Raw genomic sequence first — 21887 nt, forward strand, 5'->3', positions numbered from 1 at the left:
GCGACATTTTACAATATGCTGATGACCTTGCACTCTACCACGCTTCTTCTTCATTAGGAGAGACAAATGTCCAGCTGAACCTGGCCCTAAGATACCTCTCGGACTGGCTGACTCGACATGGCTTATCCCTCTCCACTCAAAAATGTACAGCAGTCGTATTTACCAAGAAGCGCAACGTCCCTGACGTGGACATCGTTATTGGAGAAGATTCAATTGCTGTATCAAGTGAAGTAAAATTCTTAGGCGTGATATTGGATTCCAAGTTATCAGGTACCCATCACATGAGCTATGTGGCTCGGAAGTGTGAGAGGGGTGTCAACGTCCTCAGATCACTGTCGGGTGTTTGGTGGGGTTCCCACCCTTACTCACAAAAACTGCTATATAATGCGAATGTCCGGAGCCATTTCGATTATGCTGCCTTCATTATAGACCCTTGCAATAAAGCAGCTCTGGAGAAAATTGACAAAGTGCAGTACAAGTGCCTTCGCATAGTTTCAGGTGCGATGAAATCCTCCCCTACCAATGCCCTCCAGGTTGAGTGTGTTGACCCTCCTCTCTCACTTCGGAGACAATACTTATGTGATCGGTTTTTCTTTCGAATCTGGCAATCTAACTCCCATCCTTTGTTGCCCAAACTTGATATCCTTAAGCGTCTGTGTAATGCTCAAGAAACCCATGGACTTTCCTATCTACTAAAAACTTATATCTTTTCTTCTAACCTCCCCCACCCTACATCCAAATTTAGTATTTACCCTCTGTTTGATGTTCCTTACGACGCCTTAGTTTTTCAGCCCAATGTAGTAATGGATTTAGGTATCAGTAAAGACTCTCCTGCCGCTGAAAAAGCTCTAAGTGCGAAACTCAATTCAGAGTGGCCAGGCTGGCTCCCCATATTCACTGACGCATCCAAACTCTCCGAAAACAGCAACGTGGGTTTGGCCGTATGGCTGCCCAAGTACAAAGTTGCACTCAGTTTTAAGCGTCCCCCTGAGTCCTCGGTCTTCACGGGCGAGGCAACAGCTATTCTCGAGGCGCTTCTGTACGCTGAGTCACACAAACTTAACAAAACTATTATCCTTTCTGATTCGGCCAGTTCATTACAAGCAATTATTTCCTTTCCCTTTAAATCCAAATCCAAATTCCCTATCATTTTAAAAATTAGAGAAACCCTATTCCGTTGCATGACTAAGGGTATAGAAGTAGCTATCGCTTGGATACCTGGGCACAGTGGTATTATTGGTAATGAGTGTGCAGATTCCTTTGCTAAGGATGCCGTTAGCTTGGGCCTGGACACTCATTACCAAAATTTTGCCCATGACCTTGCCTCGCTCGCAGGACCGAGGCTAGATAGATCCTGGAAAGTGTCCTGGGACACTTCTAGGAATTTTAAAGGTAAATTTTACTCCCATATCCAACCTCATATCCCAAAAAAGCCATGGTTTTTTAAAGCAAAACACTTAGATAAACCAGCAACTTCCACTCTTTGTAGACTGCGTCTGGGCCACGCGTGCACCCCGGTGCACTTGGCTAGGATTCGGGTCCGTGATAGCTCTGTCTGCGACTGCGGTGCCAGTGAAGGATCTGTTGATCATCTCTTTTTCGAATGTCCCAACCTTCAAACATCCCTATATGACATCCTCCCCCCCACCATTCCCAAACCTGTAAATACTAACTATCTTCTTACCCTTGTACATACTCCCCTTGTTAATATACTGTACAAATTCCTTAAGACTAACAATATTAAACTGTAAATGTGTTTGTACATATATACTAACAAATCTAACCATTACTTGTGATGTCCACTTATTGTTTGTATATATTGTGTTTGTCTGGTTGTTTCAGGTTTTAACTGTGTAAATAGTCTTAAATAACCGTAACGACTGCTTTCCAATACTGTGAGCATTGGTCACGTGACTCTGGCCCAGTTAGCCGTGTTAGTCACACACGGCAAAGAGCCATTCAACCAAAATTGAATTGAATTGAAAATGAAGCCGGTTAAAGTATTTAAAAAAATGTAATAGAATAGAATAGAATAAATCTTTATAAAAAAAAATAACTTATGATAAGTACATACCTACATCCCGCAAAACCAAATGTTAATATGGTTTGACCGTGGGATGATTTAAATTTTGTACTTATGTAAGTATTTTAAATAATTATTTAAATTTTTTATGTATTTTGAAGAAAGGATTGTGAAAATTATAGGTCAAAACTTTCAAACATCACATACAGTAAAAATGGCTAAATCTAGCCACAAGCCCACAAAAGGCCAAGGTGGCAACACTCGTCAAAGTCAAAACGTCAAAGTGACATGACGTTTTGTTTGACAGCATGTTAGGGCCCGTTCTTTGAGATTAGAAATCGAAGCTGTCTGAGGATGGTAGAGTCCGACAATGCTAGCTTTGCAACGGGTAAAACATTGAAGATCAGACGAAGTTACAGAAATAACAAATACTTTATACATAGATACATACCTACTTACAATAAATATAATGATGCTCATGCCTGAATAGGCGAAGAGGTACCAGAGGTAACTCACTTGGGAGTCACCCGCTTTTAAAGTATATAAAATAACTTAAGTAATTAAATACCTAAGTAACTAGTTATATAACATTATCTAGTGAAGTTTTCTTACAATTTGTGGCTGCAAATTCGATGATTAGACGAACCTGTGTCATGGTTCAACATTTACGATATCTAGAATCTAGATTCTGATGTGTAGCAGGTTCCGTCACAACGTATGTACCTACCTACCTTCAAAATTTTTTTTTGGCATAGGTACTAAACTTTTTTGTTTTATCACTTGTTTCTTAGTAAGTAACTAGGTATTGCAAAGTTAGTTTGGACTTCAGGAAAGGTGTAGAGATCGAGGGTGTAGAGAACATAAGTCTACTAATAATATATAATTAACTACTATAATATTATGTATTCAGTAGCTATAGCTAGTGTAGGACGCCCTCTGGCAAGTGGGGGTGACGATCTGCGAAAGGTGGCTGCCATAGAACAACGCGGACTCGATGGTGGCTGCTAATGATTGGAAGCGGAAAGCTATAGATCGCATCCAGTGGCATGATTTGGGCTACCTACGACGCTGGACGTGACTCTTTAATAAGGGGAGTTACATGTCTTAATACAGGGTGTTGCAAAAAGGGTATACTAGCCGAAACCAGCATATGCAGCATTGTATATCTAAGCACGAAACTGAAATAGGAATTTCAAAATTCGCAAAAAAAAAACTCCGTAGTAAAAAGTCACGTGACAACTAAGTTTCTATGATACAATACAACATGCTGCACATGCTGGTTTCGGCTTATATACCCTTTTTGCAACACCCTGTATAAAAAGTTATTTCCTTTATACCCCTTTCGCTTAAATTCAGAGCTTTTTTGCAATACCCTGTTTAAATAACAAGGTAAGTACATGGTGCAAAATTCAGTTAATTCAGTGATATAAAAAGAAGAACCCGCGTCAAAACACTAGCTCCAAGGCAATAGATCTCGCGGCAGGCAATAAGCCACGGACAGTTGGGATTACGTTTATATATTTATTTATTTGTTCTGTGAATTAAGATGGACGCCGTATTGAATGTTTCCCCCCTGGGCACGCTTAGCCGGGCTTATCTTCCTCTGAGGGTTGGGGTGTAGTGGTAGCTATACCTGGCTATACTGGAGTAATATAACCTTATTCTTTTGGCGGTTCCTAAAGTGGAGACCGCAACTATAACAAACGTAGTGTAAGACTAGATGAGTTGACGACTTGCGAAAGGTCAATGAGAAAGAAAAGGGTTATGGTTGGATGCGGAAAGCTAAAAATCGCATCCAGTGGCGTGCTTTGGAAGAAGCTTACGTCCAGCAGTGGATTGCTATATGCTGATGGTGATTATGATTATGGTTATATAAGGTGCTAAGTCGATGTATTCATTGAAATTGCTGTTAGAGTTTACATAGTTATTTGCAGTCGATTAAACCCTGTAATCCAAATCCGAAACTCAACCATTTTTGATTCCTGCACCTAATTCTCACGCTGTGAACCAATGTAAAGAGGTAAAACGTAGCCTACCCACTAGCTCGCTAGCTGGCGGTGAAGCCTGCACTTTACGTAGATAAATAAAAACCTTCACCGGTTGTACTGTACCCCTCGACTCTAGATAGAATGCCAATTTTCAGTCGTACTCTGCGACACCGGCGAAGTCACTCGCATTTTCAGCATTTCTGTGTATATTTTTCAGTAAAACGAGTGTTTGAGAATTGGGTTATAAATATACATTAGATAGTAGTTGTTATGTAAATGTGGTGTGCAGTTTCCAGATTGAGTTTTAAAGGTAGGTGTTGTAGTCGGTGTCGACTTTTGGTTTTCTTCTTCTTCTTATTTGTTTTATTTAAACTTTGTTGTATACTTAACATAGTTGCAAAAAGTTAGAAATTTTAAGTTTACCAATTTGGTTTTATTGCCAAAAAGCAATTTCTTCCAGCCAACCCTTGATTGGTGCTGAATTTAGGTAGGTACTTAAATATACGAATCTCTTTTAATACAATAAACAGAAAAAAGAACTTACCGTGTCGGTGCCAAACACTAGATTTCCTCTAGGGTTTATTTCTAACCCGAAAATAATTGGACATTCAGAATAGCGTCAGTCGCTGACGGCTCAGGGTGCTCCGAAGTTCTGCACCTGTACGAAGTACACTGTAGTAGGTACATTGACACGTCACTAGGGGAGGCCCCTTTTGTGCACCCTAAACTTACGGCTTACTTACGGTTTAACAGTAAACAAAATGTGGGCAGTTTTTTGTTTTGTTTTTGTAAGTGACATACCATTTTGTTCGTATATTTAGAAAATATTCATATAACTAGGGCCTCACCACAAAAACTTAGACAGTATTTAACAAATGTTTAGCGCTGTCAAACGCCTTCAAAATCTGTCAAATTTCGCTTTAAACACTAGTTAAACAGTGTTTAAAGTTTTTTGTGGTAGCACTGCTAATGTTTAGTAGCGCCATGTGTAGGTGTAGTAAGCTTATTCCATTAGTGAGAGATTAGATTATAAACCCTCCAATTTGTGGTCAGAATGAAAGCGTAATTTACCTGTCAGTTTTCGTTGAGTGTTATCTTTCAAGTGCTGGTCAGATTTTGCGTAGATAAGGATATCACAATATAATTTATAGAAGGCCTAGCACGGGTCGCAAGACGCGCAAGTCAATAGGTTGGTACGTGATAAAAGTTATGCGTCTCGTTCACTCACATCTCATATCGCACAGCCTCGAGAGCTAGCGCAACAGAAAACTTTTGTCATGGCTTGACGTGCGCGTCTTGCGCGCCATGCTAGGCTAGCAGGGTGTTTCATAAACGAAAGTTGTTCAGGATGACAATCAGAGTAATATATTTTGCTTACTATGCAACTTCTGCTACGTCCTGTATATGAGATTATTGAATAAGCTAACCAACGTTAAAAAAAAACAACATTCAACACTATCGCATAACTTTCGAACGGCTAAGCCGATTTAAATAAAATATAGCTAAGAACACTCGGAGTAACATTATCTATCACCCTAAAGCACAAAACGAAAATCGCCAACACACGTACACAGACAAGTCAAACTTATAACACCCCTCTTTTTCCGTTGGCGATATATACATGGATGTTATGATACTATAATACCTCAGCCTAGAATGTCCAAATGAAATTCTATCTTCGGGTCTCGGAATCCAGCTCCGGTTGATAGAATCATAATAATGTGACTGAACACGTTGAAAATCCACGTGGGATGATAATAATATCTTGACAACATTTTTAGACTTCCAGTTATACCTAAGTGTAATAGAGTCGTTTATTGTAGGTACTATCGTATAGCCGAAGTGCGAAGTCGTGGTGGTGTTGCGGATAAAGTCTCATTTGTAATGAGGAATAAGTAATCAGTGTGTGTTGTGTAAACTGCTGGTGTTCCATATTTGATAAATAAATAAATAAATAAAGTCTCGGTTCTCTTTCGTGAGGCAGTGGGTTCAAATCCTGCCATGGTCTATACATAATGATTTCTTTAGAAATAAGGAAATTAAGTACAATTACAAATATAAAACATAAAATCAAAATCAAAATCAAAATCAATTCTTTATTTGTGAACATAGGTAATGTATGAATAATAGGTGTTAAGTACAATGTTGAGATCTCTATGTTCTATCTGGTCACAGATGTACAAATCATCATGCAAATCATGCACACATGCTTTCTTCATAATTTAAATGTTAGGTACAAAAAAAATATTAGGTATATTACTTAATGAATTTTGTTAATACAATAATGTCTCAATTAATAAATGTCAATATTGAATAAAATTACTAATTATATAATGTTATAGTGTTTCATCAGTCAAATATTCGTTTATTGTATAATAGCATTTTCCTACTAGTAGTTCATACAATTTCTTTTTAAACAAATTATAATTTAAACTGTGGAGATAATTCGGAATTTTATTAAAAATTTTTGGTCCCTTTCATAATATATTTTTCCGCATCAACGCAGTTTTTGACGACGGATAACTGACGTAATTCATATATTGTGACCTAATTGATCTGTGACGTGTCTGGGAGACTTTGACAAACAGATTTGGGTTGATTTTTACAAACACCGCAACTTCATATATGTATAAACATGGGAAAGTAAGTATTTTGAGAGACTTAAAGTGTGGCTTACAACTCTCATCTGGTTTTAATCTGCAAATAGCTCGTACACACCTTTTTTGGGCCTTAAATACAGTTTCTCTCTCGGTACAATTTCCCCAGAAAATTACGCCATAGCGTAACGTTGACACTACGTAACCATGGTATGCTGACAGAACTGTGTTACGGCTTACAATTTTTGATAATTTGTATAAAAGATACGATGATTTACTTAGCTTCTTACAAACATTTTCCGCTTGAAATTTCCATGTCAGCTTATTATCTATATTTAATCCTAGAAACTTTGTTACGGATACATTTTCTATTTCCGTTCCATCATAATTAATATTTAATTTGTCAGTTTTGTTAATTCTCTGATAGAATGTCATATACTTAGTTTTGTCAATATTAACAATAAGTTTATTACTATTTAGCCAATTAATTATGTCTTTGAGAGTATTATTAATGTTAAGTTCATATATGTCAAGGTCAAGATCATTACATTTAATTGATACCGTGCTGTCATCTGCAAACAACACCATCGGATAGTGAATGCTCATTGGCAGGTCATTAATGTAAATGAGAAATAGTAGTGGGCCCAGTACACTACCTTGAGGGACTCCACTAGTAACAAACCTACTACTCGATAAGACCTTAGTCTCTTCTTTGGTCTTTGGGCAAATCCTTACTATTTCTGTATTCTGTCGCCTGTTACTTAGGTAAGAATTAATTAATTTGAGTATGTTTCCTCTTATGCCATAATAGTTTAGTTTGTCTAATAATATTTTATGATTAACAAAGTCGAAGGCCTTAGTCATATCCATAAAGATAGAGCATATAGGTTTACCTTTATCAACGCTTGTAAATATGCCATTTAGTAAATCATACATGGCCAGATTAATAGATTTGCCTTTTCGGAATCCTTTCTGTTCCTCAACTAAAATATTATACTTATTGAGGTATGAAAGAAGCGCATTGTAAATAATTTTTTCAAATACCTTAGAAAATATTGATATAAGAGCTATTGGTCGATAGTATTTCATGTTACACTTATCTTCTTTTTTAAATAGAGGTTTAATGATAACAGGCTTAAGGCTTTCCGGGTAAATACCGTCCACAATGCATAAGTTCATGATATAGCTTAAATGCTCCATTATTATATCAGATACATGTTTAACAACTTTTGTGTGAACGCCATCATACCCCACGCTATTTTTATTTTTTAAAGACCTAATGGCTTTTTGTATGTCATCCGGTGTCGTAGGTGTCATGAACATAGATTGAGAATTATTAGAATTATTATATTTTAATTGAATATTACTAGAACTGTTTGGTAGATTTTTTTCTATTTGATCCACAAAAAAATCGTTAAAAGCATCAGCAATTTTTGTGGGATCGGTAAGAGTAACATTATCTGTCGTAATTTTTGTGATGGTCTCGTTTGGAAATCTAGATTTTGCCTCGTTTATTATGTTCCAACTCGCTTTTGTTTTATTGTCTGCCGTATTAATATAATTATTATTTTTTGCTTTCTGCGTCAAAGATATTATTTTTTTAAGTCGCTGTGAGTAGGTTTTCAGTAGCGTTTTATTAAGAGGCGTCGAATTTCTTCTATAATTCCAAAGCAGATCTCTTTGTTTTCGTGCACATATTTTTATTCCTTTAGAAACCCATTTCGGCCTTTTCTTAGTTGTAATTTTAACTGTAACTATTGGAAAACAAAGTTCATAAATTAACATAAATGTATCCATAAATCTATTATAAGCAGTGTTGGCATTATTCGTTTCATAAACATCGGAAAACGATAGACTGTTTATATGTTCTCTAAATTTTTGTAGGTTCTCGATAGAGTAGTCCCTTTTTTTTACAGTCCATGAGCTTATTTTGCTGATCTTTTTTACGGGCACCTTGAGAAGTTGAGCCGTATGGTCAGACAGACAGTAGTCAATAACTTTACCACTACATTTATTTCCTACGTTATGAGCAAAGTTGTCAAGGCAGGTTTTACTTTTTAGTCGTGTCGCTTCCTTTATTTCTAGGGTAAGATTGAAACTGTATAAAAGATTCCGAAATTGATTTGTTAAGCTGTTACATTTTAGAGTATCGATGTTAAAGTCTCCCCCAAGTATAATGTTTTTTTTATATTTAGTACAGATTTTCAAAATTTCTTCTAATATTTCAAAAAATGTTACAAAATGTTTTGCTACGTCTTTGTTTTTGGGAACTCTATAAACACAGATCACAATAGTATTTAAATCTGTCAATTCTACGGCACAGCATTCAATTATACCAACAATAGAAAGTTTCGATATATTTAACATTTCCCTATATTTATGTCCACTACGAACCAATATACATGCACCTCCCCTTTTTTGAGTTCCTCTAGAAAAGTGTGCTGCTAAATGGTAATTAGGGATTGATAATAGATCCTCGTGGCCATTAATTATAAAATGTTCAGTGACACATATTATATCGACAGATGTTTGTTGCGATTGTAATTCTTCTAAGTGAACAGTCAATACATCAGATTTACTTAAAAGGCCTGCAATGTTTTGGTGAAGAATATGAATGTGGTTAGTTACGAAAATTATTATTACTTTCACTGACATTACATTTACATTACATTTTCTATATTCGTCATTAATAAAATTAATTAATTTCTGTATGTCATAAAATATTTGTTGCATTCCTTTGTCATTTAGTTGCCCTTGTCCCCTTGAAAACATATCGTATTCATAAGACAGATTTGCATTCGAATCAAGTACAAAGATGTGCTCATGTGTCAGAGCATCCAGATAAATCAAATTATTAAAAGTTTCTACTCTCCAGTTGAACATTGAGGTGTGATCATGGCATTTGAATGTAGGTAGGCATATTACAATATTTGTATGGTGTAGTGGTTGTAGCGTTTTCCTTATGAAAAGGACTATATCAAAGTAGTTATTAGTAGTTTTAAAGTCATTCTCTCCTATTAAGATCACGCAGAAATCTTCTTTAGTAAAGTTCTTGAGTTTTTCTTCAATTCCCCATAATAGTTGCTTAACTCCAACGTTTGGTGTCAAATCATGACATGAGTTATAGTCGCTACGAAATGTATTTCTTGTTGTCTCTAGTATATTATTGCTTTTATTGCTGCTGAAATAGCTGCTGCTGCATAGTGAAGACACCTCTATATCATGATTATACTTAGATGTGTAGGTGCATGGTAGGTACCCAGTGTATTGTGATGACTCAAAAACGGCGATACGGCTCTCAACCTATCACGTGAGTTCAAATGATAAAATTATTTCTCTTACAGAAAAAGCGTCCTCATGAGGGCTTTAACTCCAACTTTCCTCTTACTCCTCACCACACTAACCCTCTGCCACAAGAACAAAATCAACGATTACTTCGAAAAAATCAACACGCAATTCATCAAGCACAACCAAGTCGCCACAAGCATATCATGGAGCTCGTCTATCAAGCCGAGCAATGAGGAGATGGCAACAGTGAATAATAAATACCAGGCGGAAGTGATAGCATGGCAACACCAGACGTGCGACGCGCTGGCAGCGATGCAAACGGCTCATTTGTTGAACAGCTCTCAAGAACGACAGGCGTATTTGTTGTGTCGAGGACCTGTGTATACTTTGGAGGATGCAAGGTAGTTAAATGTGATTTTATCTTATTATACTACTAATCTATCTAATCTATTGCCTTCGCACAACTAAGACCAGTGTGGGACTCCAACGTGCTCAGGCGTCGCGTGAAAATCTCCCTTTTCAACTCCGTCGTCAAATCGGTTCTGCTGTTCGGTTGTGAAACGTGGAGAGTGACTAAGGGATTGATGAACAAACTACAAGTGTTCGTCAACAAATCCCTGAGGTCGATCCTCCGCATCTTCTGGCCGAACACAATCCGGAACGTTGACCTGTGGAACGTGTGTAAGCAGACCTCCATCGAACAAGAAATCGCATTGCGAAAATGGAGATGGATTGGCCACACAATCAGAAAAGGAGCCGAGAGCAAAGCGAGCATTGCCTTCGAATGGAAACCGCCTGGCGGCCACCGCAGACGCGGTCGCCCCGTGCACACATGGCGGCGCACAGTGGACGGCGAGCTGCGAGCGCAAGGCCTGAGCTGGACGGAAGCCAGAGCGGTTGCTGAGGACAGAACGGCGTGGCGCACGCTTGTAAAGGCCCTCTGTACCACCGGGGTACCATAGGACAGCAACAACATACTACTAATCAACTGATGATGATGATGATACTGATCTAGTCTTTTGGGGTTGGATGAAACAGGATGAAAATAGTACCATGGGAAAACGTAGTCGTTGGTTCCTTCAGAGTTCCTATTCAGGGATAGCTATATTATCCCAGCGTAAGAGAGATTTCCTTGATTCTTTACATTATATTTCATCCAATTGTTTCAGCCATTGGGTCTTTTAAGGAACATATTATCTCGTTTACTTTCCTATCTGATTACAGCCAGAAAACTGAACTATACGACCAGTTGCAGTCCACATACTCCAACGTGCAAGTCTGCATTCCATCGCATCACAATAACCTCACAGCCGACAACCCTCGCGCTGCCCAATCCGCCATTTTAAATTTCATAGCTTCAGTGATACAGTACAACGACTTCAAACCAGATCTTGGCGAGAAAGACTCGGTACCAAAAGTGGTCAGATTACTTTCGTCTAACGTCCTGACGCAAACGGATGGTTTTTGCCTGAATGGAGAGGAGGATTTTCAGAAGTTGATGCGTTATGGTAATAATGAGGCGGTTTTGAGATGGCTGTGGTTGGAGTGGAGGGAGAAAGTAGGACGGAATGTGAAGGAGACGTATATAAAGCTGGTGAATATTGAAAATGTTGCGGCGGCACGAAATGGTAAGTAAATAGCAACGAGGCTTTCAGCTTTGGCAACTTAGATAAGACAGTATGCTAAATGCTGAGTGCTGAGTGTGCAGAGTTTGAGAGCTCTGCTAGCGTAGCACGGGGCGCAAGACGCGCAAGTCAAGACGTGACAAATGTTTTCCATTGGGCTCGCTCTCAAAACCGCGCGGTGTGAGTAAGCGTGATGCGTCTTGCGCCCCATGCTGGGCCTTCTGTTCTACATAAGATCAGATGATAACTTTTCAACACCGCCATGCTTTTATTTATCTTGGCTACATTCTACAAAAGTTATGTTTGAGGTGGGATTGTATGTTTCAGGTTATACCGACATAGGGGCTGCATGGCGTGAAGAACTCGAGATACCAAACCTCAGGCAGAAATGTCGGGAGCTATACGAAAGTATTCGGCCATTATACAAACTCTTGCATGGCGTCATCAGATTTTTCTTGAGGCATAAATATTATGCTAGAGCGATCCCTGAAACAGGACCTATTCCTGCACACTATCTTGGTAAGTAAAACTAATATGATCTTATAGCTAAAACCTTCAGCTTCGATTGTTTTGCTTATTTACCATTGCGCCATGACCAAAAGTCATGTGTTGTGTTGTGTGTGTTTATAAGTTGTGTGAAAAACTGACAGAAACCCAAAACTACTTGGGAGAACCACGATTGGTACATGACAATCGACCTAATACGTATTATTATGAAATAAATATAATACAACCACTTTATAATTTCACCATCGTTGCAGGGGATCTTTGGTCTCAAAACTGGGAATCTTTGTCGGATTTGATAATTCGCCAGAATATCGACGTGAACAAGAATATAAGGCAGAAGAACTGGAGCCTGAAACATATGGTAGGTATAGCAGCATCTTCCATACTTGACTTTTACTTTAAAACAGTGGAATAACAGCTAGCCTAATACAGGGCGCAAGACGCGGACTTCAAGACTTGACAAAAGCTCTCCGTTGCAATGGCTCTCAAGGCTGCGCGATATGAGTGCGAGCGCGCTACAGAACTTTTGCAACATCTTGACGTGCGCGTCTTTCGCCCCGTGCTAGCTCATCTGGTGTACTACGTTGAAATTATCGCATCATCTTCTGCCTGTAAATGTCATTATCATATATTATTATAATACGTAGGGTAACGTAACGTACCTTGGGACGCTTGTACTTCGGGACATTGTTTTTTTTTTAAAACCGGCTTAATAAATACATTAAAATTCTACCCGAGGCATAGTATTTTACTCGCTTGGCAAAACTAGTGAGTCTCGTGATCATACCGGCATCGTGTGTGTGGTGAAGACAATATGAAGTTTTTTGGAGTCAAAATTTGGTTTTGTATAGTTTTTTGAGTTACTTTATCTCATTGAGGCATGCTCAAAATAGAGACATGGATGTCACGTATATATTTTCAGTTATTTAATTTTATGTCACGGCAATTATTTGAAAGATTCCTAACATAAAAATAAAGATATTGAAATTTTTGTTCAATATTTCTTTTTTGTACCTTGGGACACGATAATGTTTGTACCTTGGGATACTATATACTATGGTTTTGTACTATGGAGACTGTGAACTTCTAAATAACGCCATAAATCTCTGTTCTTATTAGTGGCAGAGTAAAACTGGAAAGAAGAGAGTTGCAGTAAGTCTGATCGTTTGAAACAAGCAGTAGATAAAGTAAAAGAAGGAGAAAATATTCCTATAAAGTGAATGTTCCAATTTGTAACATAAGATTCATACATAGTCGCAAACTATAATTTCGTTAAAAACTAATGATAATTTGATGTCAATGTAGTTGTAAAATAACTATGATTACAAGACTTTTTGTACCAAAAATATAATAGATCAATTTGTCCCAAAGTACACTTAAAACTGTCCCAAGGTACAAACGTGTAACGTACCTTGGGTCAAAACAAGCACTTTTACTTTTATCTTAATTTAAAAAAATCTGGCCACACCAAAGCTCCAGCACAAATACTAGTGATAATAGATTATATATCCTACCGAATAAAGTAAATTCCAAATTAATATCTTAGTTGTACGCTGCGATATCTTCATTCAAAGTTGGGGTAGTCGAAAGTGTCCCTAGGTACGTTACGTTACCCTATGTACAACCCGCGCAAAGTTTCTAGACACCTGGCCCAAAAATCTACCCCACTCCCTCTTCCCCGCGCGAGGCCCCGCTCTCGTCCTTTTGTAGCGTTAGCATAAGAATTATCAGACGATTAACAATAAATATTTTTTATCGCATACTTTTTTGTTACTACTTTAACAAGTAGGTATGATCCACAGATCTAAGAACAATAGCCCGCCGCCGCACACGTGTGCTTCAGTTCTAGCGATTCAGCGAAGGAACAGCCGTCCCGCTCTCGCACCACACGTGCAGGCGTCTCCCGTCTCGCTCTCTCATCAAACGAGACGCCTGCGCAACGAATGGTTGTAAGAATTACCTAATTAATCTTTTCAGTGGACTGAAAGCTCCCTTTGTTACATTGTAGCGCCTTAAAGGGTCACTTCTGTTTTAAGTAATATTACTAATATTATAAATGCGAAAGTAACTGTGTCTGTCTGTCTGTCTGTCTGTCTGTCTGTCTGTCTGTTACTCTTTCACGCCAAAACTACTAAACGGATTTGAATGAAATTTGGTATACATACGGTCTAGAACCTGGGAAAGAACATAGGCTACTTATTATCCCGGAATTCCCACGGGAAAACTTTTTAAGGCGAAGCGAAGCGCGCGGGAACAGCTAGAATACTTGAAATGAAAAAATTTAAAAATATTTATAAATTTAAACTAAAGATTATGAAAGTTATAAAAAATATAGGTTGCAGTGTTTGGTAAAAATTAAAAGGTGGTGAACAAGGGCTACCACACTAGGCTAGGCCTGTGTCGTGGACAGCCAGGACTTATACAGGGTGTTGCAAAAAGGGTAAACTAAGCCGAAACCAAAGTTTCTGTACTTTGTAATTATATTACAATATAACAAAAGTCAGGTAGTATGTTTTTCGCATGCGGGTTTTTTGATAACCAGAATAATTTCAAATATAGAGGCGCTACATGTATATTATGTTTACGTTCTCGCAACAATTTTCTTTATAAAATTAGTTCATTAAAACTGCGCAGTATGGCGAGGTTTATTATTTTTCCGAGCTTAAATATAAAAATACTGATAGCAAAGAGGAAGAAAAGAAATATTTTTGGTAATATCGATATTACTTTTTTTGCACTCAGTACTTGTACAAGGCGGGCGAGATAACTAGACACCTGGGTTAAATGACATTTGTCTTTAGTACTGAGTGCAAAAAAAGTAATATCGATATTACCAAAAATATTTCTTTTCTTCCTCTTTGCTATCAGTAAATATTTTTATAATTAAGCTCGAATAGAAGAATAATAAACCTCGCCATACTGCGCAGTTTGAATGGAAATAATTTTATAAAGAAAATTGTTGCGAGACAGTAAACATAATGGCTCCACTACACGTCTGTGGATGCATCTGCAGACGTACGCGAATGCATCTGCAGACAAATCTCTACAAGCGACCACACGTCTGTTCATCGGTCAGTCTGAGTTCAATATCGGCAGACGCTACTCGCAAACATGGACATCGAAACCGCTGCCGTCGCAGATTTATGTGTTTAGTACTTTTAACTACTACTTGAGTTTGCATCGCAGTCGAGTTATCAAGAAGAAGTGGAGAAGAAACGATCCTGGACTCATTGACTGAGGCGTCCGCGGACGTGTAGTGGCGCCATAATATGTTGCGCTCCGATATTTGAAATTATTCTGGTTATCTAAAAACCTGCATGCGAAAAACATACTTACCTGACTTTTGTTATATTGTAATAAAATGTATAATTATTTGTTTATATAAGTACCTATTCAAGTTGATTGATACCCACTTGTTAAAGTAATAACAAAAAAGTAAGCGTTAAAAAATATTTATTGTTAATCGTCTGATAATTCTTCGATAAAATTGGGACAAACTTATGCTAACGCTACAAAAGGACGAGAGCGGGGCCTCGCGCGGGGAAGCGGGGGAGGGGTATATTTTTGGGCCAGGTGTCTAGAAACTTTGCGCGGGTTGTATATTAACTCTTAAATTTGGAATTTTAGGCGAAACGAGCTGAAGACTTCTACCAATCTATGGGTCTGCCTCCAATGACTGAATCGTTTTGGCGCAATTCTATATTTTGGCGCCAAAACAGCATGATCCGATGCCACGGGACTGCGGCCTACATGTTCAAGAGAAACGACTTCCGGTCAGTGTTGCTAGTAAATACACACGCGAGCAATGAAAAAGTTTCACTTTCAAAATTTCGGCACCAAATTGCCCAATTTCATTTAAACAATAGAATCTACACAAATATATTAGTTTCAAGTTCGTAATATTATGATGGGCTGTTAATTGTACTATAATATTGCAGACGACGTCATTCAGCTAGTAGCCTTTTCCGTTTAGGACTAATTTGGGGGGCTATTGTCACTGGTTTTTCATTGCTTACGAGTGAATTAAACTATATATTATCTAGACGATCGAATGGCGTAGTGGTTAGTGACCCTGACTGCTATGCCGAAGGTCCCGGGTTCGATTCCCGGCTGGGGCAGATATTTGTTTAAACACAGATATTTGTACTCGGGTCTTGGGTGTTGATATTTATATTTAGTATGTATTTGTGTAGATATATCAGCTGTCCGACACCCATAACACAGGTTCTGCCTAGCTTGGGGTCGGATAGCCGTGTGTGAGATGTTTCCACATATTATATATTATTTATTTATATTACCAGAAATTTTACTACCAATGCGAGCAACTAACTTGACCATATTTCAGGTTACTGTACTGCGCAGTAAACTCGTCTGATGACTTCTATGTCATACACCATGAGATGGGACACATCCAGTACTACATGGCCTACGAACATCAACCGGGAATATTCCGGGTAAGGGCACTTTTAGGGCGACCGGCGGCCCTTGACGAACGCTGAAAAAAGCTGAACGCTGAAACTGCAGCAAAAACCGTTTATTTTTATTTTCGTGGTATATTTTCAGTACACATTTTTACAAGTAATTAATTAGTTAATTTTTGCTAGATAGTTATGGTGCTAATCGTGCACTACGAATTTTCTTAATCGTACTAGGTGCCATAATGCACATATCACAATTTTCCAAATTTGTAAAATAAAAGTTGTTGAGAATGACCTCCTAAGTCACCCTTTCTTATATAATTTCTCACCAATATCTCCATAAGGCCGCCAACATTTGTAATTTCTGTTTGTGTGCAATATCTATCTATTAGGCTGAACACTACCTACCTAAAACTATTTTTAACAGCCTGTATGTAAATGTAGATAACACTATGAATCATAAACACAACTATTCCTTACAGCAAGGCGCCAACTCAGCCTTCCACGAGAGCATAGGAGACGCTATAATGCTCGGGGTGTTTTCCCCACAACACCTATACCGTCTCGGACTCATCAACGACACTATACTCCTTCCATCAACCCCAAACCACCCCGAGAATAACCTCAAAAACCCCAAAAACCACGCCAAGACAAGCGTGCAATTGTCTACAGATGATATACTGCTGTTGAAGCAAGGGTTGAACAAGATACCGCAAATACCTTTTGCTTTGCTGATTGATGAGTATCGATGGAAGATGTTTGAAGGTGGTATAGATGATAGAGCGTATAATAAGGCGTTTTGGGATATGGCACGGGAGTTGCAAGGTATAAAAGTTTGTCCGTATTTGTTCAAATGTTAGTTAAGTACCTAGATTGTTTTCTTTTTTTACCTAACGCTAAAGTGGCAGTGGGCCAGCCAGGATACTCAATGGGATCTTTAACCGATGCACGATGGGGTAAAAGAATTATTAAGTGGCAACCACTGGATGTTTAGATGTGGACAGCTGTCGCTACACGGGTTCGTTATCGACTTAGATAAACGTCACTACGTATGTTGTGAATTGCCATAAATTCAGCGCTATGATTGGTGGAACGCGCATTAAACGAGTTTATCAACGTCGTTAACAGATCCGTGCTGCCACCGCAGGGGGTTGTGGAGCACATAAGGAGAGGTCTATTACCAGCAGTGGATGATTAAGGCCTGATTATGATCATGATGAAGTGTAACTATATTTTTTCTTCAGGTATAACTCCACCAGAGCCTAGAGATGAGCGTCAGTTTGATATAGCTGCCAAGTACCATGTACCTGATAATACTCCCTATATTAGGTAAGCCTAAAACCCTTATTTATTGCAAGGAGACCCGTGCCTCAGCAGTTGGGATGTGATGGGTCGTGATGATTAACAAAGTTTGGTGTTCTTAGTCAAGTACCTACATATCTCTGTTGGTGTTGCATGTTTGGTAAATGTATCTTTCTGTGGTCTGATGGGTCGAACTATTGAATACGTTTTTTATAAAATAGATAGTTTTGTATGCATACACCATCTTGTTCGTATATTTTAATCCTAAAATACAGGGTGTTGCAAAAAGGGTATACTAAGCCGAAACCTACATGTGAAATCCAGATTTCAGTTTCGGGCTTAGATATAACATGCTGCACATGTAGGTTTCGGCTTAGTATACCCTTTTTGCAGCACCCTGTATAATCATTGCTATCATGACGATGGACTTCCTACTCCAGGTACTTCCTCAGCAGTTTCCTCCAGCACCAGCTGTTCGAGGCTCTGTGTAGGGCGGCGGTGTACGGCACTCGTGACGTCACGATGGACCTGCCCCCCAGCATGGCGGTGCATCGGTGTGATATATACGGGTCTAAGGCTGCGGGGAAGGTTTTAAGGTAAGGTAATTTTGGAAGGCTTTAACGTAATACATAGAGTTTGATACTGGAAATTGTACCAAACCCACGATTAAGTGACGTATCGGTCTTTAAGCGAGACAATCGACTGTTGATGAACCGTTCAGAATCTGTCAATTTACCTAGTAAATGAGATTAAAAAACAGAACTTAAGGGTACGCCACCCACGGTTAAGTCTGCCGACAAGTTTACATTGTTGCCTCATTCCATTTTGATATTTTTAAAAGTTTCTACGCTGGCAACACTATATTGAAAACTTTGCGGCGCATCTTGACGCTTGGTCGTGAATGGGGTCTCCAGTGTGGGACGCCCTACAGTTGACCTTAGACAAGTAGGCAGTAGTGGCTAGATAGAGGACGCCTATGTGCAGCAGTGGGTGATTACAGGATGATGATGATGATTATGATAAGTATATATGAATGATTAATGTCTTGGATGAATCTGGTCCACGTTTGAATCCCTTAGTCGATCTTGATCCCATACATAACTTAAAGATGGATATACTTACTTCACTTATGTACTTATTTATTTTTCAGAGACATAATGTCACGGGGAACCTCTCAGCATTGGCGTAACATTCTCCAGGAGACCATAAACCAGGACGACATCACTTCAGAATCCTTCATCAGATACTACAAACCACTTACCAGGCTTTTAGAAAGACTAGTCGAAGAATACCAGATCCCTATTGGCTGGTAGAAAGATTAACAGGCTATGGGTTGCCAGTTATAAAAAAGGAACTGTCAAAATATCAATTCAAAATGACAATGGAAAATTGACAATTCAAAATGGTGGATGATGAATGCATAATTTAAGTGAAACAACATTAGTTTGTAAAACAATACAAAGTGTATTAACTTAATCTCAATTAAATAGTGCGTTAAAACAATATTTTTGTTTCAACTCTTGACTTACAGCTAAAATAATAAAGAAATAAATTAAAGATGATGTCAATTACATAATTTATAAATTATCATAATTTAAAGCGAATTTAATTTAATTTAAGTGTAAAAATGGTATGTACAGTTGTTGTGATGGTAAAAATATCATTAATTACAATCTAAAAATACAGTTGTTGGTATTCAATAATTATTTTACTGGTAGGTACACTATGTACAAATAATATCCTCTTTTAGAGTTATTTACAAAATGCTATAGGCACTAGGAATTACAATATTTTAATTAAATTATTACGTCATTTCCAAGTAAATAATATTATGTTTCTATCACATTTTGGACAAAGTACATGTAAAATTGCACGTTTTTATTTGTCATTTAACTGATAAAGTGACAGACAAGACTTTTAAAAAATCACACAGTTTATTCCCTCTCCCTTCTCAGGGGGTTGTCAAGTCAATGAAAGCCTCTGGGCTATAAAACTTATTTTACCATTTCCTGAATTAAAACAACAAACAAAAATTGGTGAAATACAGCTTTTGCAAAACGAATCAATAAAGACCGCACTCAAATCCTGCTTGGTCAGAGCGAATTCCAAATTCAATCCAATACCGTGTTGAAACTTTTCCGTTCTTTTTTTAAAACGAAACGACCAAAGAGTTCCAGACCTGCAGCGTCAAACATTATTTCCTCCTTGCGGATTTAAATACGCGAGCTTTGGCCTCCACGGTGGTTGGATCTTCGTGCTATGACTGCGTGGTTGCGTGTGAGATCCAGTCGACAGTGTGAGCTACTCTATGGTAGATGCCTGGCTGGCCGCGGCTGGCACAGGAGTATCCGGCTGATACTACGCCAATGAGGTACCACCTTCCGGCTCTCTCCAGCATCAGGGGCCCTCCGCTGTCGCCCTGACAGCTGTCTTTGCCGCCGCCTCGGTACCCGGCGCACAGCATTTCTGGGTAGATCACTACGTTTATACCTGGAAATGAGAGAGTAAGGAGATTAGATACATAGATAGATAGAATGTTCTTTATTGATTAGTTAGATTACTTTTATTTTAAGTCGATTTGGCGTCAAATTTTATGGTGTTATGGGAAATAGGTAGGGCTGAATGTTGGCATAAATGTTCAAAGAATAAACAGTATCTGGTATTAGATAGTATGTACCCACAATGTTTACCAAAACAATTCAATCACATTAGTTTAATAAAAAGTAACTAGATTATACATGGAACTATCTATCAGATAGCCCAACCAATGAACGTGAATGTGAAATAACGTAGGATCAGCCATTCCTTTTTTCATCTAGATCCGCCTAAGATAAACGTAGGTAATATAGGTAACTTTGAATAACCATTCTAACCACATTGCAATAACGTGAATAGCACTTATCGAGTTAGTTAGAACTTAGAACTAGAATGGATGTCTTCTACGGGACACGTACGAAGCCACGTAACAAATGTAATTACTGTAATATTCAAACGATAATTACAAATGACTTTAACTGCATGTAACTCAAGTGGTAATAAACGCAACAGCGGTTAGATTAACGATATGCGAACTAGATGGAGTGTCACATGCAAAAACAAAGCAAAAACATTGTCTGCTTTTTGTTTACTGTTAAACTGTTTTAAGTTCAACCCAATGACAACCATTGTACCAATGAATAAAGTCGCAAATCTTCTAACCAAAATAATAAAAAATAAGAGCTCAGTGGTAGGGAGCTTAAGTTTTTCTAGACTTTTCTTTTACACTGACACTCCATCATGTCTTTTGCACTGACACTTCAACACTTCATCTTCTTCGTGTATTGTTAATCTAAGAGCGCTAACCAGTGAAAGTAAAAGTGCAAAGATTATCTTTGAAGAAAATGCAAGTGCACCATTTACACACGAATACAACAGTTTATGACTGTGCGAAATTGCTACCTTAAGTACTTTAATTGTGATTATAATTTTATAAGTAGCTTGTTTAGTAGTAAAGGAACTTTAGCATATACCCATATAGGTAGGTACATAATTCTACGCTTTAAAAGAGTCCCGTGGGATAGTAAATAACATAATCCAGATTGTCACCTTTCTTTATAGGTACCTTACCTTATCAATATCTGCTTACCCGTTTTCCGTGAAAGAAACATCCAATTTCACAAATTTTCGAGTTTATTGACTTCCAACTTTATAGGTGTTGAGAATTGGAACTTTATTTGATACGAAATTCGGATAGCAATACATCCAACGTGCAAACATCCCCATATTCCCCATTTTAACTCATACCTACTCATGCCACCGTTCTCTATCCCTCGTTTCATCGTAAGATTATTCCTGTGACGGCATGGAGACATTTTTAGTTTTAGAGATATCCCATAATGAAATTTATCTATCGACTTATTTTATGGGGCCATCCAATGAAATGTAATTAATTGATACGGATTTCGCAATTGTATTTTCCTGTCACAGAAATTATCCTAGCTGGAACTAGGTATAGTATGACTACTAAACAAGTTCACACTGCCAATGCCATCTCCTTCCAACCGTTCGCCCGATGCCACCGCTCGCTCATCCTATTATCCAGGACAGGTACATCCACGGCCTGCAGATACCCTAGTGTAACTTCTATAGTAGAAACCAGG

General features: G+C 38.2%; 2 protein-coding genes across 3 annotated transcripts in view; one reads left to right on the forward strand and one right to left on the reverse strand.

Annotated features, from left to right (window-relative positions):
* The first annotated feature begins 4180 nt into the window (after positions 1-4180).
* On the forward strand, positions 4181-19120 carry LOC105381320 (angiotensin-converting enzyme). Its single transcript, XM_048625994.1, has 11 exons — positions 4181-4321; positions 9953-10297; positions 11121-11524; positions 11849-12040; positions 12283-12389; positions 15656-15801; positions 16374-16482; positions 16929-17271; positions 17691-17775; positions 18189-18344; positions 18899-19120. The coding sequence occupies exons 2-11, from the start codon at positions 9966-9968 to the stop codon at positions 19059-19061; spliced, it is 2037 nt and encodes a 678-aa protein (XP_048481951.1). The 5' UTR covers positions 4181-4321; positions 9953-9965; the 3' UTR covers positions 19062-19120.
* Positions 19121-19125: 5 nt separating this feature from the next.
* Positions 19126-21887, reverse strand: part of LOC105381319 — a 57172-nt gene continuing 54410 nt past the window's right edge. For both annotated transcript variants that reach the window (XM_048625915.1, XM_038112143.2), the window contains one exon: positions 19126-20238. In XM_048625915.1, the coding sequence (XP_048481872.1) occupies positions 20006-20238 (233 nt within the window). In that variant the 3' untranslated portion in view covers positions 19126-20005. The remainder of the gene's footprint in view (positions 20239-21887) is intronic.

This window comes from Plutella xylostella, chromosome 2 (genome assembly GCF_932276165.1).
Source record: "Plutella xylostella chromosome 2, ilPluXylo3.1, whole genome shotgun sequence".
NCBI lineage: Eukaryota > Metazoa > Arthropoda > Insecta > Lepidoptera > Plutellidae > Plutella > Plutella xylostella.

What these genes read in the sequence shown, in the direction of transcription:
- LOC105381320 (XM_048625994.1), top strand. Translation starts at nt 9,966, where the DNA reads ATGAGGGCTTTAACTCCAACTTTCCTCTTACTCCTCACCACACTAACC. An exon ending in TGTTGCGGCGGCACGAAATG is followed by an intron (nt 11,525 to 11,848) that starts GTAAGTAAATAG and finishes TGTATGTTTCAG; the next exon opens with GTTATACCGACATAGGGGCT. An exon ending in TATGGCACGGGAGTTGCAAG is followed by an intron (nt 17,272 to 17,690) that starts GTATAAAAGTTT and finishes TTTTTTCTTCAG; the next exon opens with GTATAACTCCACCAGAGCCT.